Source organism: Seriola aureovittata, chromosome 14, assembly GCF_021018895.1.
Source record: "Seriola aureovittata isolate HTS-2021-v1 ecotype China chromosome 14, ASM2101889v1, whole genome shotgun sequence".
Lineage (NCBI taxonomy): Eukaryota > Metazoa > Chordata > Actinopteri > Carangiformes > Carangidae > Seriola > Seriola aureovittata.
In genome coordinates, this window is record NC_079377.1 from 10695903 (window position 1) to 10718384 (window position 22482).

Consider the following 22482-nt stretch of genomic DNA (forward strand, 5'->3'; position numbering starts at 1 on the left):
CGCATCCTTTTCTGCCTCAAAGGGCGACTGAAATAAGATTCCTCCCTCCTCTACTCAACTGCCCCCTTGGATAAACAGTTTAAAAGTGCCATAGATTTTTGTCCCACCCCACCCATTTGTTTAAAAGAAAAAAAAAAAAAAGTCTTCCTCAATGCCTTTTCAGAGGTCTCTTCACCAGTGAGAAGAACAAATGTGGCAATAGTTACTTTAACTTTACAATATTGTTTATACAAGAATTAAAGCCAATCCTATTCTTACAGTATGTACAGTCCCACCCCTGCCCCTCCTCCCCCCAGTCCATGGGTACATAAAGACACAACAACAACCCTATACTCCGTAGGTCCAGTTGTCCTCTGAAATGATACTGTATTAGTTCCTCAGTTTAACTCCATGTGCCTTCAGCCATAACGTCCACTTCTCCATGTCCACAGTTCCTTTTTCTTTTTGCCAACAGCATGTACAGTAGTGCTTTAATTTGTAAACTTGAAAGCCAGAGAGGGGGTTTCCTTTCATTCTTCATCTGTACAAACCTGAAACAGACGAGAAATAGCGGCTGTAAAGTAACATAGTGTTCAGTCAAGCCCCGACAGTTCACTCATGAAAGTGAGGTTTTAGTCTGGGGGTTAAGATCACGAAAAGAAGACATGACGGCTTTATAACATCTGCCACGGAAGTACCTCACCTTGACAAACGGGTGGTCCAGCAGCATGCTAGCTGTCCAGCGGTGTTTGGGTTCGCTCTCCAGACAGTGGCCGAGGAAGTCTTTCCCCTCTGTGCTCAGCTTCTCTGGGATGGGGGGTTTATGGCCCATGCCCACTTTGTACATGATCTGGAAGTTGTGCTCGTACTCATGCCAGGGTCTCTGCAGATTGAGATAAAATTTCTGATCATTTTCTGGTTGTTTTTCTTTTTGCCTGAGGTGCTAAGAACGGAGGCTGATTCATTTAAGACCATAAGCATATGGACAAGCTTCATGAGCATTAGGTTTTGACAACTATTTTAAATAACTCAATTAAATTGTCAGGTTTGCTGTAGGGACACTGGCTCCACTGACTTTAATCAGACTGAAACATCAATTTGTTGTCAAAACATAGATAATTTACAATAATTGATTCAGCGTCTTACACAGAGCTCAAAATTCAATAATATATGTGGCATAAATGTGCTAAATATGTTACATTAATATTTTACTTAAGTGAGTTGAGACATAAAAAATGCATGCTGGAGCTACAGCTGTTCTACACTGGGTCTCTTGTTTACAATAATAACAACAAAGCTACAAGTACTTCCATCTGTCTCCTCCTCTGTGACAGCAAAAAATACCCCTGAATAAGATGTAAGCCCGTGTGGCACTCTCACTTTTAAAACCTGTTAAGCACCCATGACTAAGACACAACGCTTGAAGTTTGTGTGAAACACACCATCTTTTCTGTCACTCCTTACCTTTCCTGTCACCATCTCAATGAGGACGCAGCCCAAACTCCAGATGTCTGCTGCTCGTCCGTGACCTTCCCCCTTTGCTCTTGTGATGACTTCAGGTGCCATGTATGCTGATGAAGACAGGGGAGAAAATTGAAAAAATAACCATCAGTTAAAAGACTAGACTTTACTAGGCAGTAATACAGTGATGATATGATACAATGCTGCATATAACATAAGAAATGTTTAGTTTATTAATCGTATGCAGTATGAAGCATGGAAATGCATTAAAAAAAAAATCAAGGTTGCTGTATCCAAAACACCAGTTAAAGAAGCGAATACTATAGTACATCTTCATATTCATATTACACATCTTTTCAAAAACGTAGCATGAGAGGCAGCAGACATCAAGCCACAGCGACCCCTGCTGGCAGCTTGCAACTGAGACACAACATACAAGCTTTTACCTGCTGTTCCCAGAGTGCTGTTCACCTCTCCGGGCATGGTGTGGGTGTTGTTCCTCAGCTTGACTGAGCACCCAAAGTCACCCAGCTTAATCAGCCCAGAGGATGTCAGAAATATGTTGGCTCCTGATACAGACAGAATTAACAATGGGGAAAGTGGGAGTTTATTCAGAATTTCCTATACTTCAGATAAGAAAAAACAAAACATGAAAAATAAGAGAGAGCATATGAAACTTACCCTTGATATCGCGGTGGACAATGCCATGTTCATGGAGGACATTGATGGCTGTAGTGATCTGTTTGCTGTAGAGCCTGATAACATGTTCCTGCAGCCCCAGTCTGGACACCTCCTCCAGGGTGCCTTCATCACAGTACTCCATGAAGATGTACATCTCCTCCTACGGGTGAGAGCATGAAAAGTTTATACCAAACTGCTTCAGTGTGCACCATGTGTTGCCTGAGCTGACATAAACGTAGGCCTCTTACCCGATGGAGCTCAACCCCAAAGTATCGCACCAGGTTTGGGTGTTTAATGCCTTCAAATATTTTCAGCTCATCTGCAGTCTCCTTGATTGTTTTGTGATCATTCGGCTGGAATCGGATCTGGTTGACAAAATAATAATAATCATAATTATTAATATGTTTTATTTTAATTGTATTTTATTTCTTATTATTGAATTGATCTTGCTGGAGTACATACCTCCTTCATGGCCATTAGTTCTCCAGTGTCAACATTGATGCAGGTGTACACCTTCCCATACTGGCCCTCACCTGTTGTCATACACACGAACATAACATCACTGCCTGTGCGTGCGTTAAATAACCCACATTATAGCAAATGCAGTGAGAAGGTAGTCGTACCTATCTTGTTGCCCCTCTGCCACTTGAAGGTCACTTTCCTGAGCCCCACGTGCATGACGTTGTCATAGGACTTGGGCGTGTGACACACTTGGCCGATGATGTTGCGCTGCTTCATCACGGCGTAGCGTTTATCTTCGAACTTGTGAATGGAGCGACGGACGGCCTCCATGGGACTTTGCCGTGCCGCTGTGTCTAAGAGAGGAGAGGGGAAATTATTAGTTATAACTGAAGTCAAACAACTGTATGGAGCAGCGTATCTAACGTGACTCAATAATCTCACCCTTGGACTGGCTGATGAAGGTGCGGAGCTCCCAGCTTCGGCGTGCGGTGCTGTTAGGATCTCCCTTAGGATAAGAGGGTTCTGGAGGGAGAAATCACAGGAGTTGTTCACCTAAATCAGGCAGATGAACATTCACTACGTGGATAGAACCATGGTGATTAACTGAATATACCCACCTTCTCTGTCCTCTGTGGGGCTGGAGTGGCGGCTCAGGGATTTGAAATGCAACTCTGCTGCAACCGACGACAGACGGTCATTCTCATGGTAACTGGATCCCCTGCAAGGACATGGAAGAAACTGATGCAACACAGTGTTCAAAACAAAATCTACTGATTCAGATTGGTATGTTTCTGCCTGGGGTTTTTTCTGTTCTGAGCTGTTCAAGGATCAGCTCAGAGGGGAATCTCTTCTGCCAAGACTGCATTTTATTTTTACGCTCTCTCTCAAGTGGTTCCTTTATGTTAAACTGTGGAAAATTAAACAGTGGAGGGCACTGTTTCCTTAAAGCATCTTAACGTTATGAGACTGATTTGCAAAGGGGTCAGAGATTATTACATTATCTTCACTTTAAGATGCTTTTGGGGAAAATGTTTTTAAATGTGCTTAAAATGAAAATGACAAACATTGTATACTACATCCAACCAATCAAATACCATACACTTGTCTGCTGAAATGCCACAATTACGTTTTCAAAATAATATAAACAAACTCACAAAATGATCTGACCTTTTAAGAGAAACAAAGATGTAGGTTATTCCCAGTATGCCTCCTGACACCCACTACCAGTTCAGCATGCATCAGAGTCATTCACGCTTGAAGGTTAGATCTCTAGAGTGCATGTTCTGATTTCGAAAGCACACACAGATGCGCAAGAAAATCTAATGGCAGTAAATTACCAGCATCAAAGCAAGACTGGTGTTAATAGCACTAAAAAGCAGAATATCATAGCCCACTCTTTCAATCAGGTAGTGTGTTTTTTTTCCCCTCCATTTTCACACCATGCACAACAACTTCCCTTCATCTGTGACGAGACTTGTGTCGGGCCATTTTTCTGATTTGGTGACATTTTGAAGGGAAGACTACATTATCACTTTAAAGGCTAAAAATGATGCTTATTAAGTCATTATGTTTGAGTTTTCTCTGTGTTTTGTAGCCAAGATCAGCTCCATGCATATTATTTCGATGCATCTTATAGCAAGTCATTTGCGCGATAGCAAATCTACAGTGAATACTATAATCATATCTTAACATCCATGCTGTAAACGCAACATCAGTGCATGAAGTAAAATTATATTTCAGGTAGAATGTGAAGGCAAATTCCTCATTATATAATTTAATAAAATGGTTAATGTTGGCCAAAGATTAAAACTACAAAAATAAACTAAAACTATGAAAGGTTGGCGCTAGATTTAGGTCTGTGATGCTGTACCAGTGTAGAGCCTGGAAATGATCAATTTACAAAGAATGGCAGACTAACTTTGTGGATACAATAGTTAATTCAATATCTGTCTTAATATCCACATTTAAAGTTTATTTAGATGCAATCAGAAGGCTAAAAGCAGGAAGTCTGCAATCTGCCAGTGGAGCTTATAAATCAAACTGCAAATGAATGAAAGAAAAACAAGTTAAATATAAAATATATCCCTCTATAAGTTCTATCTCAAGCATAGTGTTTCTCCATGTTTTGAAGTTCCTTGTTAAAAGCTGTACATCAGCACGACATCACAGATTTGATGAGAGTGTAAAATACTTTTTGGCTCTAAGTTTCTGCCGATTGCCAAAAAATATTAAGGGAATCCTCTCCAACACAGAACAATGTGTCCTGCAAATAACACATTTAGATTTCAAATCTTAACACGAAGCATTTCCTCCTTCCATTTCCAGATTATTATAAAGAATAAGTGATGATGGTTTTTGCTTTTGTATCTGGGGCTGGGTTTTGACAACAGTTTCTACCAGGTGACTTTGGGGCAAGGCTACCTGACATCACTGGGGGTGCTGCCTGGTGCTTTGGTGTGGCTGTGTTCCCCCGGGCCCTGAGGGACAGGGCGAGGGCCGTTGGGGAACAGCTGGTTCCGGAGATCGCAGGGGAGACTTCGAGAGCTGTGTGGTGAAAAAACAAACTGAGGAGCTCTGCATTGGGAGGTGAGGTGGCTTGGCATGGGATATGTATACATATGTTTGTGTGTGTGACTGGGAGGCTGGTTGAGGGAGAGATACACACACTCACACACACACACAGTCATGATAATTTTGAAAAAATGATGAAATGACCACTGGCATACTCAGCAGCATACACATGCACACAAAGAGGCTCACACAAAACACAAGCTCAACAACTACAAAGCAAAAACATCAGTAGGCATAAAAAGCAAGGAAATGAGGCACAGTGAGCGACGCAGGAAAGAGTATCAACATTAAAACACAGTAGGCACACACTACCGTAAAAACCTGGGCTGTCATCACATACCTGAATCCCTCAGCATTAGGGATGAACAGATTGGGGTTTGGTGGGTCACTATGGCAGCGAGGGAACTTTACAGGACGAGGACTATTCCTGGGAGCTGAAAAGAAAAACACCCAGCGCTTAATTTATTCAGGCCACCCACCAAAGCAAACCTTGAACAGACTATGCATTGATGGAGTGGAACTCATGGCTATAGAAAGTTAGTTTGCTATGGAGGTACAGCAGGATACTGTATATATATTTATATACAGTAGCACCTCGTGAAACAGACCGTGGCAAAATGCTTCACATAAATATGAAGGGTGTGTGTGTGTGTGTGTGTGTGTGTGTGTGTGTGTGTGTGTGTGTGTGCGTGGGCTACTACTACACTACACTACGTGGTGTGGTCAAAAGAAATTTAGGCAGGAGTCAATTTTTTTTTTTTTTTGTTTCTTTTGCATAACATAAAATATTCAGATCTCAAAACCTACAATGAACTAACAGCACAGAAATAACTGCTCTATGGAGGCAAACTGGCCGCATTTTGACAACCACATACATTACGTGGTCAGGTTATTATGCAATCACATGAAAGCCAGTGTAATGTGCTGCTTTACTCCATCCAAGTCAAAGACAGACGAGTCACAACATTTAGGTTTGTGGCAGTACCAGATTATTGTCTCCATATCTTGGTTTGGACAAACTTAAGACATTGAAGAAATTATGTTGGCTGGATCTGGTGGTCACTTTTTGCAGGATTATTTTTCTATAAACATGACTTGTATTGCATTAAATGGCAGTCTGCAGTTAACCTGGTTTTAATAACATTTGTTTTAAGTACTCTTTTTTTTTTTTTTAAATCAGAAAATGTTTGCTAAGCAAAGATGCTCTTTTTTCAGTAACACCCTCGTTCACAGTTTCGCTTTTTCCCAGAACAACCTGTTGGCCACAGCGCAGCATGGAGTTGCTCAAATGAGTCTGTGTAACCAGTGGGGTCACTCAAACTAACAAACATCAAGTCAAACAAATAATTCTTTCCTACTCTACGGGAAGTAGATTGTTATTTCATTGCCGCTGTGTCTGCTCTGTGTAACAGCTCGTCCCCATGACAGCCAGGTTATAAACTTACAACCTTTACAACCGAATGTAAAAACTGAAATAAATCCTGAACTCCAGATACTCAAGTCACTGACAGTTTGTATCACAGGAGAGCATCTTACCAATATACAGGCCGGTGACTGGGCTATGAGGTTTTCCAATCACGTGTCCAATACATTCATTCATCAAAGCTTGTAAACTCTGCAGAGAGAACCATCAACAGGTAATAAATACATCATATCCCAAGCATACGTGTAAATAAAGAGGAGAAAACAATCCATTTTACCAGGAAGTCATCCTCAGGTAATGCTGATATAAAGGCAGGTTCGATGGCCTGAAGAAAATCAAAACCCTGAGTCGCCCACCTGTAGGTGTAACATCACAGCAGTCAATCAGTGTCCCAAAACCTTCAGCTACTGTTCATTTCATTTCCTCCTCTCGCTTCCATTTGTGTTTTAACAGAGTAAAATGTGCCTCAATCATCAATGTGAGCATCATAACAGAGATGTCATCTGAGCTGAGCAGTTCAACAGGTGTATCAGAACGGGTTCTCAAACATTCAGGTAATCAAAACTTTAAAGTTGATATACAAATATGTTAAAGGGGCTGATTCATGTAGGTTTTACAGTTGTTTGTGCTGTGTGGAGCAAACATCTAACTGGTGCGATTCATAATGGAATAGATTTCAGCATCTTCATCCCTACATACATGTTCTAAGTGGCACCTTGTGTTCTTTATTTTAGGAACAGGACGTACTATGGTGGCGCAGTTTTAAATTATTCAACTATGACACCGGTGTGCCTATTTTTGTTTGCATATTCTTCATAACATTAAAAAAGGGTGTCTGTTATCTCTCATGCTACTATTGCAGTTGTATTCCATCAAATAACAAAAAGGCTTCACTCTATTATCAGAGTAAATTGTTGCCATGGTCGCTTGTTATGCCTCAATGCATGAGCTCTTGACAAATAAATGTATTTCAATTAAGACTGTGGCCCTCACACAGGAGCTAAATATATCTGATTTTACAATTAATAGCTCTAAAAAGAGAAAACAGAATTTATCACACAAACAAAACCCCTTTAACCACTATGAACTTACATACTCTAAGAAAAATAAAGCTTTAATCAGTCTAAAGTTTGCTGTTTGATTAAGGTGAGGGGGAACATTGTTTACTTATTTGTTCAAGATTAATTGCACTGGTAGGATAATGCCCAACCAGAGGGCCTGGCCTTACCTGGGCTTGGTGCCCCTGCCACTCTCGCATTTGGTCAGGACATAGGTCATCCATTTGCGGGCAAAAGCAATATAGCGCTCCCCGATCCTCTGCCGGAACTCTCCTGACATCAGGCGCACCACCTCTTTGTGGTACTGTAAATAACAAACAACAGCAAAACTATAAAAAAAAATATATAACTTTATTACCTTTTGTTAAGCATGGCCCATAACCACACCAGTATTACACTGTAGTCAACATTAAGCTAAATGTAAGTGAAGTGGAAATGTGCCTGTTATGTCACAAGCTCGGACCAGGAAAAAAGTGAGTCAAAGAAGAGATAGCATGTGCTTCCGTAAAAATATACACTGTTACAGTTCACGCCTCTAAAAGCCTGCAGGCTCTTACCTCGAAGGCAAAATTGTAGCCCTGTATCATTGCCTCCCTGTAGTACTGATGGAGAGTGGCTGACTCAGACTCCTCCACCTCTGCCTCAAACTCAGAGGTGAACATGTACTCCACTCGGTCAATGGCAGTGCTGATCTTAATGCATAGCTGTAGTGCTTCATCCTGTAATAGGAGATAGAGGGACGAGGAGAGGAAAGAGAAGAGTTTTATTATTATTTTGTCATAAATTTGTGTATTTCTTGTTGACTTCCCCTTTAGGAATTATTTATAAAATCTAGTCCGATAGTGGTCGAGTATATTTTCACCAGGTAATGTTCACAGAGTGGAAATTCAGGGTAATTGATAGCAGTTGTGGTGGAAACAGATTTGAAAGTAGGACACAGACATGCAACTGTCTTTACAACAACACAAACTAAACCAGTGTTTAAACAGGTTAGAAATCATAGCTTATGGTTATGTAAGTACCTTCAGCTCCTCCAGAGCGCTCGCGATGAGAGGCTGACTAGATGTTTGCTCCCGGCTGAGAGTGAGCACGTCCTCCATGGACTGCTGGAAGGCCTTTCGCTGGGCCACCAGGTGAGCTGACTGCATCACTATCAAGAGCACGTTCTCCACCTGAGAGCACATTCGACCAGTGTGAGGCTTGTAAACAATGGAGACACACGCGCACACACACGCGCACACACACGCGCACACACAAAAACACACACACACACCTTCATGGCCCTTAAAGTGTCAACAGTTTCCATCTGGGGGACCAGTTTGAGCAGCTCTCCGTCCCACTGAGCCCAGTCAGAATCAGTGCTTGAGTCCCCGGCTCTGTGTTTACTCATAAGCAGGTAGGCCTCATCATCAGCAATTTCCTCAGGCTCTTTGGAGCAGTCTTTGCCGGCAGCAGCATTGAGAAGCTGCAGGATGAGTGGCCGTTGATCCATCAAACCACAGGGGACAAAAACTTGCAGCTCCTCCAAGCCTGGAATCTGAACCTGGATATAAAAGGAGGAGGTTAAACGGTGCATAAATGACCTGAGGACCGAAAGGAAATATCAGAAACGCACAAAATTAAAAGAAAAGCAGACACACCTTGACATAGTTTCTCTTTTTTAGTGCCTCCAGAAGACAAGTCACCCCATTAGTGATACTGAAATCCGCAGCGACTTCCAAGTCCTGGAGAGAGGGAAGCAAACAAAGTGTGTGTCAGAACACACAGTCCCAGTTCTTCAGTGAGCCGAGAAAACAGAGTCACAGATAAACTGCAAAGTCTGTGCTGTTGTGGCTTTCTGTTTCAAGGGAGGGAAAGTTCTGAACTGCTGCCTCTCACCTTGCGAAGCATTTTGGCAAAACCTAGAGCCTTGGACGCTCGTTCCCTGGCCTCATGGAAAAGTTCTTTGAGTGACCGACTAGTCTCAATAACCGACCGCCTGGAAGAATGAAAAGGTTCAAGGTTTAAAACTCCTGTGGGACAAAAAAATCATAACACTGATTTGAACATTATTCCCTTTACCTGATCTCATCCGAGGCCGTGCTGTCATCTGCACTTTCCCAGAATTCATTGTCACTTTTTTGCAGGCCGGCATCAAGGAACTCTCCAGTGGATTTGAGCAACATCCCAGCAATGTCACTGCCAAGAGCAGAACAGTCATCAGTCTCACATAAATGATGAATTCACTCTTAACTTACATTAAAAAGGTTTTATGCCACTTTGGTTCCCAGTAGGTGACAGGACTGTGACCGGCATAAATAACTGAAGCTTTAAACTGCCACATGTTAGATGGACTGCAGGTCCACTCACCAAAAAAGCTTCCCAGACTGGGCCTCTCCTCCGCGGATGTAAGGAGTGATGACCTTGGTGAAGTGCCACTCCTCCTCTAACAGGTTCTTTAAGCTGTGAGAGGCCTGAGGCAGTTGTTGCAACATCTGGATCCAACTATGCATGTAGTCAAAGTAAACCTACAAAAACAGGGATAGATGTTAGTTTTGTTACATCTCAATAATGCATAAATTCACAAGCCTTTCTCTACAACGGTTATGCGGTCAGGGTAAATACACTTTTAAACTTTAAACATTAACTTTATGTAGAGGAGGGGAGGAGATTAGGAATCTTACCACCAGCATCTTGTGAAGGTCCTCTTCAAACTCATCAATATTGGCATTTGTCTGCAAGCCCTGAGCGTCAGTCACCACGCCGCGCAGCATGAACTGATAATACTGCTTCATCAGAAGACCACCTTTAAGAACCTCCTTACACTCACGCACCAACTGCAGAGCACAAATAACACAGGATTAGCACTTACATATGACATACCTGCTGTGTATTACAGTCTTCCTTTACGACAAATTTAGCTAAACTTAATAATTTATTCAGTAATCACAACAGAGGAATTACACAGCTCTCTAAAAGACCTAAGTGGCTAACAAAAATCCAATCAAACTGAAGGAATAAAATGCATTTCTGCCAGCCCATTTTGTATCCATATAGAAAGTCACAAAGAAAGTAAAAGATGTATGTTATGTCAGATGTAAAAAGTGTTAATTCATTCAGCATGAATTGCACAATATGTAGAGAAGAGTCACCTAGAAAGTATAATGCTAAGAGTTTCAACAGCTGCTTGCCTGTTTGATGCTGAGCAGTGAAGGCTCTCCAGCAGGCCTCTGTTCAAGTCGCAGTTTAAGGCATTCGTGAATGACATTGAGGAGGACTCTGCACAGCACGAGGAATGCCGGCCGGAAGGATGGCAGGTCCATGTCCAGCAAATCCTCCCAGGACACTTGGTCTGCTCCAAGCTCCGGATCTGCCGGACCACTGCAGGACACATGGCGCGACAGCTCTGGCAGGTAATCACTGTAAAGCATGGGGTCTGGGAAGTCTGCAAACTGCAGGTGGAAGATAGGTCCAGGGAAGTTAATTTAGCAGGTTTTAGTGGATTACATGCTGTTATAGTAACAGAGGAAACACTTGGCTTTATAATAAATTCAAAGTAGTTTTTTGGTTTTATTTTTCCATTTAATAAATCTTATTCAAACTGTGTTTTAATAGTAGGATATACATGACCAAAAAACGTCAACCTGATCCAGAACTTTGCAAAGACAATTCCCTGTTACCAGCGTTTCACAGCTACAAGTCGTCTCCCCCTCCTTCCTTCATAATCACATCAGCGATCCAAGAAGTGCTCACATTCCTTGTACATTTGCTGGAAGAGGACAGTGTCGGAACTTCCCGAAAATGCTACACTAAATTGTCAAAGCTCACTTTTTCCAACACCCAGATGAGCTCATCATCCATTATAGTAAAGTAAAAAATAATCCTTTTTTCTTAACTGCTCCTTTTTTTTTTGGTTTTTGTCTAGCTTTCTCACTGTGTCAACAGATCCTATGTTGTTTACAGTCTGGGCTCAGATTTCTTGTAAGCTCCTATCTGTGAGAACACCTCCAACTGCTGTTTCTCAAATGCTTGATTGAATTACTAATATTTGCACAGAAAACAGTATATATATTACAAACATTCAGTGGGGTCCTATTATTCATATATTATATATACAAATAAAGGAAAAACCTGAATAAATGAGTGCAGTCACAACATATTAGTGTTAATTTGGTGAAAAATATTAATTGACCTATTGTTCACGACGAAAAATAGATTAAAACTAAATATAAAGTTACTTTTGAGAACTATGATGAAATTTATAACATTTTTTGTCAAAGAATCCAAACTAAACAATGTGAAATATGAACAGAGGGACATGTTTTAATGCAAAGTATTATTCAACAATCTGCATCTGAGGGAACACACACTACACCCTCTGATTAGTTTCCTCTGCTGCCCAAAATATCACTCGTTTAGATGAAGATGATTTAGTCACTTGTCCTGATGCAATACTGTTAATATTTGTATTATTTTATATAATTTTTTCATATTTTGCATTGCATTTTGTTGATTTTCTTTTTTCTGTTTTCCATTTATGCTTCCTGACTTGCAGGATGTGCTTTATCTGTCTTTTTATTTTTTCCCACCTACTGTGATAAGTATTCTGCACCAAAACACCGAAGCAAATTCCTCATACGTGAAAACTTATTTGGTAATAAACCTGATTCTGACTCTGATAAGAAACACCTTGCAAAGTTATGGGTCTGTCAGTAATGTTACTGATGTTACCTGTTCTTCCAGATTTATGGACTAATTTCATCCACAAAGAATTAGACAATGAGCTGCAACAAAACAGCTGAGACAAACTACGAAAACATGCAGGCAGCATACCAACATTTATAAAGAAGTATGGTAACGTAAGAATCAACTTCTGTAGATGTGAAGCAGTGAACACCGCAGGGAGCTGCAGTAATGCTCGCTTAACAGGATGAACTGTACAGAGCTAGAGAGAGCGGCTCTATTCAAACAGACAGTTTGGAAATGCTGACTGGATTTAGTGGGGTCAGTCAGACAGCGTATTACTGCAGAGCAGAGTGACACCTTGTGAGAGACACCTGTAACCATAGTAACTGCACAGGCAGATGGCAACATCTGTAGCCTTAAAATGCTTAAAAGACATTAAATGTGTGACGAAAGTGAGACGTCACTGACCAACATTCGAGTAAAAAACTAACAAAAATCAAACATATTTTCATCAAAAGACTAAAGACTAAATCAAAACCAGGTGCTAAAGTTAACACTATAATAAATGTAGATGCCTCCATACACAGCACAAGGTCTCACTGAATGGTTTAAGGAAAATTAGTAGTATGTTAACTTTATGTTGAGATTTCTTGTTGTCAAACTCCAGTAGAGTTCAGAGACTCAGAATCTACGAGATGGAAGCCGTTCTGGATGCTCAAGGTGAAGCAACACCTTACTAAGACACTTGAGACACTTTTATAACCCTAACATGAGGTTCTGTTTAATTGAAGATTATTTACTTTTGGATTAAATGCTTATCATTAAGCATGTGCGGCCTGCAGATACTATACTCTCACCTCCAGTGCAGGAGTGTGGCGGAGCAGCGCTGCTCTGGACCGCTGAAGAGAGCGGTCCATCAGTTTGTGCAGTCTGAGGATCAGTTTACGTAGTCCCATCTGTTTCAGAGCTTTATCCACAAATGGTCTGTAGATGGCTGTGGGGCAGAACACTCCCCCTCCCACAGTTGATTCTGCACTTCCTGAAGTAGCAGTTGGGAGAAACTCGTCTTCTGACAACAATCGGGCAAATTTAGGAGTCAGTTGGGGAGACAACTCTCCATCTGCTACGTGTCCGAATCCCCCGTCCTCCTCGGCATCCCTGTCCTCCCCTTCGCTCTCAGCTGTAAAAGTGGCTGTTGAGTCATTCTCCTCATCTTTTTCATTCTCCTCCTCTTCATTGCCACGAGAGCAGCGAGGTGAAGGGATCTCAAAGACAGGCCACCCGATACGCGATAGATCATGGAGGCCCAGCACCGTGGCCATGACGCGCAGCTTCTGGTTGAGGTCCTGGGTGATGTTGAGCCACAGGCAGAGCGCCTGCACCCTGCCCTGGAAGTCTCGTGCTGCATACTTTTCATAGTCCTTCTGCAGGGCCTGCAAAGAGGGGTACAAAGCTTCCACAGACTCCAGCAACTCCATAACCCGCTTGACCTGCTCAAATGCCAGCCGCTGGCGTTGAAGGTGTTCCCTGCAATCAGCGCCAGAGCCCAAGGGTTCTGCTGCATTCATTGCAGTTGAGGGGCAGGCGCTAAAGCCCCAGGGATCTACTCCACAGTGGTTGGTCTCTGCTACAGTGGGCTCCCTCTCCTCTCCACAGAGTAGATCAGGGATGCTCTGATAGTCCCCCTGGATTATTAGAGACCCTAAACACTGGGCCCCTCTCAGGCTGTCATAGTTGACCTTAAAGTGCAGCACCTCATTGATGATGTCAGGGATGGCTTGGCGGGCAGTGAAAAGAAAAAGGTCTTGATCACCGGTGGAGCGTCGTGCATGCCAAGCCTGCAGCTCCAACCATATGACCTCATTGTTGTGACCCATGAAGGCCATGTTCTCCAGGCCTCTCTGCTCCTTCTCCTTCCTCTTGGAGGACATAGACGTGAGCTTGAGCAGAAGCCGCAGAGTTTCAAAGAACTTGAGGCGGTCGGCGGGACAGTCTGTCCTGGAGGTCTGGCGGTGGGGCCGGGCAATATGGGGCATGGAGACAGGAAGTTTGCCACTGCTGCAGCCCAAGCTCAAGTAATGCTTCCTGGGATCCATGTTGAGGGCACCAAAAGGGCTGGACTTGGAGAGTGGATCCAGCATGAAGGAGCCTTCAAAGGTCTTCTTGTGGTCTCTCTCTGTGGAGCGCAGTGTGGCCCTCTGCTTCTTTCCCTGCTTGTAGCTGTGCTCCTCAGGGGGCTCCACTGGCCTGGGACTCTCTCTCAGAACAGATGGGCTAAGGTCCGCTGAAGTGAAGACACAAAATACATCCCAGTCAGTGCAATGCATGTAAAACTGCATGTAAAAATGGTAAAACATTTTTAAAACTTATTTCCATATATACCTCAGGCAATTCGATTTATGAACTTACCCTTGTTGGGAGACCGACCAGCACTCCTTGCCTGGCTGTTCCTTTGATGTTTGCCAGACATGCGTTTTATCTGACGGGGGGTATAAGGAGGTGATGTGCCATACAGAGCTTCCTCTTCCTCACTAGGAGAGTCACAGGATTCATCCACCTCAAAGTTCTGTTGGGATGCATTTTCCACTGGCTTGGCCTGCCTGTCAAAATGTAATACAATTTAGAGGAAAACAGGATGAACAAACTATCGACATCAGCTTGATTTGCATCTTTACATCAACCACAACTACATGAAAGTGATGTTAACCACAAGTCAATGCATTGACATTACAAAACTGTTTCAGTCATTTCAAAAGGAAACGCAAGAAATGTGTGTACAAAGTCAAAGAGTGCTCAGTTGTTTGTACCCAAAACAGAGTGTGCAGCAGATCTCCTCTAATGGCACAGCAAACTGGTTGCTAAACTGCAACTAGACTGAATGTCTGCTACTACCTACAGCAGACTGACGAGTTGTCTGTCCTCTGGAGCCTGACTGGCTGCCTCCCAAATGTACAGCAGCGATGCTCTGTGCATGACCACAGCCATGCAGACGCAGGATAATAAGCTGTGGGCACCCTCGCTCGGTCTAGGTAAACATAATGGCTCAACCAGAGAGGGAGAAATAGTAACCCTCATTAACTCTGTCTGCTAAGTCATCAACCAAAATGCACAAGTCAAGTTTTCATGGAGCACTGAGACTCACTCACCCAAAGGGTGTAGAAGCTGTTCCACCATATGCAAACACAGTGCTAATGCAAAACAGCACATTGCCTTCATGTGATTAGAGTAAATCTTGGGCCACAATAAAGATGTAGACATCATGGTTGCGTAACCACATCCTGACTGTGAATTTCAAATTAGGAAAGTCCATGGCAGAATATGTTGCTTCAAAGGAAACACAATTGTCACTTGAATCATTTCCTTCTGGGAAAAAAGGAAGAGAGAGAGAAAAAAAAACACAGAGAGTGCAAGCAGCACGCTTTTCTAGATTACATTGTGACAGCTTTGTTTCCTAATGCCTTTCTGAGGGTTTTTTAATAGGATTAGAGACAAAGGTTGGAAGGTCTGACCCCGCCAACAGAAACAAAAAGAGAGAGAAAAAAAGGAGGGGCATGAAAAAGGGAGTTCTATATGCTGGTCACCATGTGTCCCACCATCGATCATCTGACTGAAAAGCATTCCCCAACACGCGCCTGTTAGTGTCTGTGCAGACGGAGTTGAAAGGGGCAAGGCTGTATCACTTTCACTGGGGGAGTGTGTGTGAGTGCTAAGGGAGGGGGTTAATCTGGAAATCACTTGCTTAAGCTTTTCAAGGAACCACATAGAGAGAGAGTCCAGACTTCTATTGCCCATCTGCCCAAAAGCAGTGCACACACACACACACACACACACAGAGACACACACACACAAGCGCACACGTACACACACAGAGTCCCCTGGGAGCAGCAGTGGAATTACATGCAAGGCAGACAGACACCTGCTGCAAATCCTGCAACTTTTAATGCAACAAGAGTCCAGCTGCAATCAAGAGTTCATAAACGACACGTACTGCAAGAATAACGTTAACAGCACACCAACCTTAACCACAGCAGTCTTGAAATCACAGAATAACTCATGCATGACAGAACACTGGTGCCTTTATGAGTGTATTGTATTGGAAATTGTGAAGGGGCTTGTTCTGCAGAGGCAGCACACCACAGTGATCTTTTCAGTATGCAGGCCCAAGAAGGAACAGTAAGCAATCTTGTGTGTTACAATAAGGCATTTAGCACCAACAGCAACAGACAAAATGTGCTGTGGAAATGCAATGCAAAAATCAAGACAGGTATCAGGAAAATGCATGAAGGCAGCAGACGGAGTGAATGCCATCAACCTACCACTGTGTCCATCACAAGTATGATGAGATTGTGCGCACATTAGTAAACATTCCAAGGCATGCATGAGTGAGTGGTGTCTGAGGACAGAAATAGTAAATGCATGTGAGAGGGAGTGACACCGAGTTTTAAAAAGACACTTCCTTACGCAGAACAGTATGACTAAATCACTCAGGAATGACAGCGGAACCAATGACGCCATCACTGCCAGTTATTTGTTTGGTTGCCATGAGACACTTCAAGCACACATTGTGCTGCTGCAGTAAAAGCTGTGCAAATTCCTGTTCTGAATTCTTTGCTTTTCCCTAAACCTACACGCAGGCCGCCCAGAGAAAGTTACTGGCCTGCATGCCCTGCAGTTAACCATAAACGCACTATGGTCTTCAAGCTGTCCCTGCCTGGCTGCCACTGGTGAATTATCACTGCAGATGGTGTCTGGCTGCTCTCAATGGCTCATCTGATGGCTCATTGGGGCTCCAATAAAGGCCAGTGGAATGCTAGAGCCCCTAGGCAGAAACACTGAGTGCATAATAAACAGCACAAAATCAGGACTCTTTTCTGTATAGCGACTGAAGCAGTGATACCAAGGGCTGCCAGAGTCAGGGGGGCCTGACCTTTGACACCAACCATCCACACCATTGTACCAGGAAGGGGCACACTATTGTATAGTTGTGACACGTGGCCTGTGAGGCCCACAGCTGAATAGCACACAGCTGGTTAGTGAGCACACTTGCTCACAATGTCCAAACTATAGGGGATTTTTTTCAGAGAGAGGAAAAGGAGGATAAGGTGGCTGGGGGTTTTCTAAGAACACACTTTCCAATTAATTAGGTCACGGAGGCATAACTGATGCTCAGTAGGCTAAATCCAGATTTTGAAACCCCCCTCCTATAAAAAGGATGTGTCTGCTGCCTAGAAATTTCACTCTAAGGTTAACTGGCGAGGCACTAATAAAACCTAAAACCTGTGTGTGCACATCTGCCCAAATTTCTATATGCATGTCTGACCTGCCGTAACTCCCTGATAAACTGGCAAAGATCAGATGTTTTGCCGTAGGCTGACAGAATTCAGAAACAATGAACACGACATACTTGACCACACCCTCCTCTGGAACAGTGTGACACTGCCAGGAGTGGACTTCCCAACCTCTCCTACATGCAACTGTGCAAAGCACATTGTGCATGCGCAGCCAACAGACAGCCACTTTCACACAGAAGAAGATGAAAATGCGGTGCATTTCTAAAACACTGGTGAGCTTACGATCTGCCCTTATACATTACTTAACACCAGGGAACAGACCTTACTGTACCGGCGGAAGCTCATGCCATTAACCACAACAAGTCACATGACCTGAATGTATCTAAATGTGGACATCGCAGACAGCGGGCTCCAGCATAAAGTACATGAGTTTAATGGTATGTTTTTTATGCCACTTGCGTAAATGCAGTGCAGATAGCAGTCTGCTCCACCTTGAAATTGAATCTGAAACTGTAGATAGTCATAAGCAACACCTTTGTCAGTTTCAACTCACATTTCAGTTTCTTCTGCAGTTGTGCGCATCATAAATGGCAATCTAATAGATGAACATGTTATTCTGCAGCACTCCCTTTCTATTAGTTATCGTCCAACACGACCATACTCCTGCTGCGCATTAGTAATATCAAATGCCGTAGTTTTAGTAGTTATAAAGATTCCATTGTTTAAAAGAAAATAACAGATGAGAGTGACAGAATGTGAGAGCAGCGATATTTCTCTAAAGCAGGTGTGGGCAGAGACAGGATGCAGTTAGGAAATGCTAGAGGACAGTCCATCTGTATTCTACAGCCTGTGCTACTGGCAAATGCAGGCATTAATGAGTTCTACCCCATGAGCATCTCCGGGGCTCCAGGCAGCCATCCACTGTGCACAGTACACCACATCCTGAAATCCCTGGAATGCTTGTCAGCCACAATGTCTTCAGACTGACTTTGAAAATGAGACATTATTGACAAAGGGCCTCTGTACTTGCAACGATAGCGATAGCCTTCAATTGCCATGCGAGCCCATAGCTCCCGTTTCTCAAAACAGTTGTCAGTTTGAACGAAACTCACACTTAGTGTTTAATCGATAGAAAGATGTTTCTTTTACAAAAACTCAAAGATAACTAATTTTTGCATGTTGTGAGACCTGTCATTTCAGTTTGAAGTTTGAATTTTATTACATATCCGTCCAAACTAATATTGTGTCCCTGCAAACTCTACCACATCGGCCATGTAACCCTTATTGTGTACAATTGTCCACGTTTTGTATGTTTCTGATCCCATTACTATAAAAATGGTAACTACAACAAATAGTAATACACTGCCAAGCCATATATTTGAGCTTTCTGGAGCATACTTTACCTTTCACCCCAAACTCTGCACAGACACTTATCAACATTGCAATCATGTCAACTTGTGACACTATCATGCTTCCAGCAATAGTATGTCTAATGGCTCAGTACTTTTCTTTATGAGACAGTGGGACAGCAATTACATTAACAGGCCCAGTATTGCACAATCATGCGAGCTGTTTGTGTCCCCACCTCGGACTAAGTGGCCACAAGGGTGCAACAGAATAACCACTAGCGGGTGACTCAATCATTACTGGAAAGAAAAAAATCAAACTACTTGCTCAAAACCAGGATTATCGCAGTTGACAGAGCTGATCCACTGTGATAACTCGCTCTGCAGACAAACAACTACATGTGAGGAGAAGGGAGAGGGGAAGACATAACAGCAGATTCCTGAGGGTCTGTCGCCAGCGGTCAGGGGCAAACACTGCGGCATTTCGATTAGGAGATGTGCACATGTGAGGAAAAACATCTCACGAGTGTCTCTTTGTATGCATTCCCCTGCGAGATTGCAGACATGTATCCCTCAGTAGCCTTGTCATTTGCGCACTTACAGCACGGTGAAACATTTGGTGCAACAGATTGTCAACTAAGTTATACGCCTCTAAGAAAAGGAAATCCACTTAATAAACAGCATAAAGTGTATGAATTAACCGTACGTAGTTAACAGGCTCATATCATGATTCAGCAGTGGAGTGCGAGACGACAACAACAACAACAGGAGCGCCAAGTCTAGCTAGAGGATTAACAATAACAGTGGAGCGAAATGCTAGCGAAAGCCAGCGAAGTTTGTGCCTCGGTGTAGTGTTGAAATGCATGGTCTGGCAATCTCAAATAATCAACAACACACTTTCAAGTCCACCTAACGACCCCACATTGCAACACTTATCCCGCTCCGGCACCGTCAGTATCTGTTCGTGAACTTGCGGGTGAACAATAAACTGACAAGCGACAGCTAACAGGAGACGTTAGCTAGCTTGTTCCCATGACATGTTGCACTGTTACAGCGGCTGATAATTGTTCGTTATGTTACCTTAACATTTGGCGAGCATTTTGCCTCTCTCTCTAGCAACCGAGAATTAGATGGGAAGGTAATATCCGCAGCAAAGTGCGTCTGAAAATCTTGCTCCAAAAAGTTTGCAACTCCAGTGTTGCAAATGCAGTAACTGCACGCGTACCACTATTTGACAGGAAGTCGATTTCTGAGGGATGCGCAAGCGCTCCCATAGAGCCGACTGCAGTGTCACGTTCAGCTCCCTATTTGGCAAGTGCGAGGTCCTGATGGTGTAGTGTCTGTTCAACAAATTCGCATACCTGCTGGGCTTGTTACGATCCGGAGGCTCCATACCGAAGCAGTGGCTTCTTGTTCCTAGCCGTGCATGGACTAAACCATGTCTAAGCGCTATCAGACAGACTTTGCACCGGTAAATATTTGCAAGAGAGGCGGATTTTTGTCTCTTTAGAGCACTTTCTATCCGCCGGCACAGTTGACTCTCGCTTGTGCGTATGCCGTCGCCATCTTTCCAACGTTCATTGAGGAGGAGTGCCACAGTCTTGCATTACTACGGCAACCCGGATAGGTCATCTGCGGTCATAGCTGTGCAGCTTGTTGTTACCCTCACAGTACAGTCACAATCAATCAGTTTTCACGTGGTCATCATGAATTATCACACTTTAAACCACCTGATTTATAGTGTAGTGGAAAAAAAAAAACAATCTGATACTAATGAATGCTTGGGATAATTTCAGTGAATTATTCATGACAACCTAGTTTGTTGTCAGTGGGGACTGATATGAGATGGCCCTTCACCATCAGTGTGTGCTGCTTCAGTGTTACAGTACTGGTTGCCCAATGTGACCCCAGGTCAGGGGCCAGTTGTCATCTTCATCAGCACCCTGTCTATATAGTATATGATGAATGAGGATTTGCAATCAGTAGCCCATTGCCAGATTAACCTCTTTGAATGGTATGCAGTATTCCAACACTGTAACATTACATGAGCCCAGGTTAGCTATGTGGTAATTTGAATAAACTCAAGTTAATTTAGGAATGTAAGCACAATGATAGTCAAAATGATTTTGATGGCCTTGAGATCAGGTAATAAAGCAGGACCACCTTATGGCTGTTAACATGTCAGATGATATTGTGCTTTCACACTATGAGGGTTCTGGAGGCCCCTGGTGGTCTTGTGTCCTGGGACAGTTGCCCACTTAACCTTGCTAATGCTATGTTACATACATTTTTAAAATTATGACATAAATGTAGATATTAATGTAAAATTAATACTAAAATCGTGCAAGTTCACACAGGTGGCAAAAGAACAAAATGAACTGAGAAAAAGTTTTCTTTGGCAACTAATTTAATACCAGAGTAATCCAGGAATCCTAAATGACGCAATCATCGTTGAAGTCTTAATCTGACTAAGTTATGATGTTGCATCTATCCCTATCATTGAATCAAACGGGTAGGGGTCTAGACATAATATGCACAGAGGGTAACTTTAGGTTAATTGCCACTTTCCACTCATCCCTGCACAAAAACATTGTGTCTAAACACCTGGTTTGGATTCATCTTCTGACACATTGTAAAAGAGTGGAGACTGGTGTAAATGCTAAGTGTCTGCCTCAAACTCAGTGTAATATAATATATTCAATTGTTTTTTTTAATTTTCACAAGGCGAGAAACGAAAGAGGAACTAAAGATTAAATACATGTGCGATTCAAGAACCTGAAGTGAACATGTAGGTAGTAGTGAGTCAGATTCAGGAAGTATCACACAAATGTCACTGGGAAAAAATGGAGATGTATCTGGCCTTATCTAATTGTAGACGCAGGGACAGCAGAGATGTGCTGTATCTTCTTTCTTTGGGGTCATAAAGTACAGTGAGGACAGAACAATATTCTGACCCATATTCGATTTTAGATGCAGCAACAAAAATTATGAAAGATGCATATATTTATTTAACTAAATTTGTAGTGAAATCCTCACAGGAGTAGACATATTTCATTGATTATTTTTAAAAAAAAGTTTATATTAGACGTCTTTCATCTACAGCCTGAGGGACCAGTTCTCCCTAAAGCCACAATTAAACTGTCATCGCCACAGCTTTTTCTTGCGTATCGGGGCGTTGAAACTTTCCTCCTCTCACCTTCTTATGTGACTAAATAAAAGACGGAAAGACAGTGACAACAGTCTACTGACGTTTCTCGATTGTTTTGAATAGAAACTGAAAGACATCTCGACTGATTACCTGGGAGGAGAGGAGATCTTACGTCACGCGCCCTTTGTCGCCGCCACATCACTTGTTTCCTTCACGTGTAACTTGAAGCTCGGAAATACGACAATTTTTGATTCAGGAGACTTTCCTTTTGTGTTTTTCGGAAATAAAATCAATCACAATTCGAAATGATATATTAGCAGAAGTTGTATAGTTTTTAGAAATCAAGCCCAAATTTACTTTTTAGTAGCCTATGATAGTGTCAAAGATAAAGCATAAA

The 22482-nt window shown here is 42.7% G+C and overlaps 1 protein-coding gene across 3 annotated transcripts; it reads right to left on the reverse strand.

The window, feature by feature from the left end:
* Positions 1-391: 391 nt before the first annotated feature.
* Positions 392-20495, reverse strand: map3k4 (mitogen-activated protein kinase kinase kinase 4). 3 transcript variants are annotated; one of them, XM_056395267.1, is made up of 27 exons: positions 20299-20495; positions 14710-14900; positions 13158-14584; positions 10806-11066; positions 10299-10451; positions 9985-10142; positions 9697-9813; positions 9514-9613; positions 9276-9359; positions 8909-9178; positions 8658-8807; positions 8193-8354; positions 7806-7939; positions 6855-6933; positions 6691-6769; positions 5495-5588; positions 5005-5127; positions 3201-3301; positions 3025-3105; positions 2745-2936; positions 2584-2654; positions 2370-2486; positions 2122-2281; positions 1887-2009; positions 1444-1550; positions 683-862; positions 392-530 (listed from the first exon to the last, which is right to left on the reverse strand). In XM_056395267.1, exons 1-27 carry the CDS (start codon positions 20328-20330, stop codon positions 510-512), a joined length of 4767 nt encoding a protein of 1588 aa, XP_056251242.1. In that variant the 5' UTR covers positions 20331-20495; the 3' UTR covers positions 392-509. The 3 variants fall into 3 exon arrangements, with proteins under 3 accessions (XP_056251242.1, XP_056251244.1, XP_056251245.1); XM_056395269.1 differs by lacking the exon at positions 20299-20495 and adding an exon at positions 20018-20157; XM_056395270.1 differs by lacking the exon at positions 5005-5127.
* Between the last annotated feature and the right edge of the window lie 1987 nt (positions 20496-22482).

Excerpts from the sequence above, each read along its gene's own strand:
- map3k4 (XM_056395267.1), bottom strand. The coding sequence starts at position 20,330 with ATGGAGCCTCCGGATCGTAACAAGCCCAGCAG. Across the intron at positions 10,452-10,805 it reads CACTGCTCAGCATCAAACAG|TTGGTGCGTGAGTGTAAGGA; the intron begins GCAAGCAGCTGT and ends TGTGCTCTGCAG. Across the intron at positions 3,106-3,200 it reads CCCCACAGAGGACAGAGAAG|AACCCTCTTATCCTAAGGGA; the intron begins GTGGGTATATTC and ends TTCTCCCTCCAG.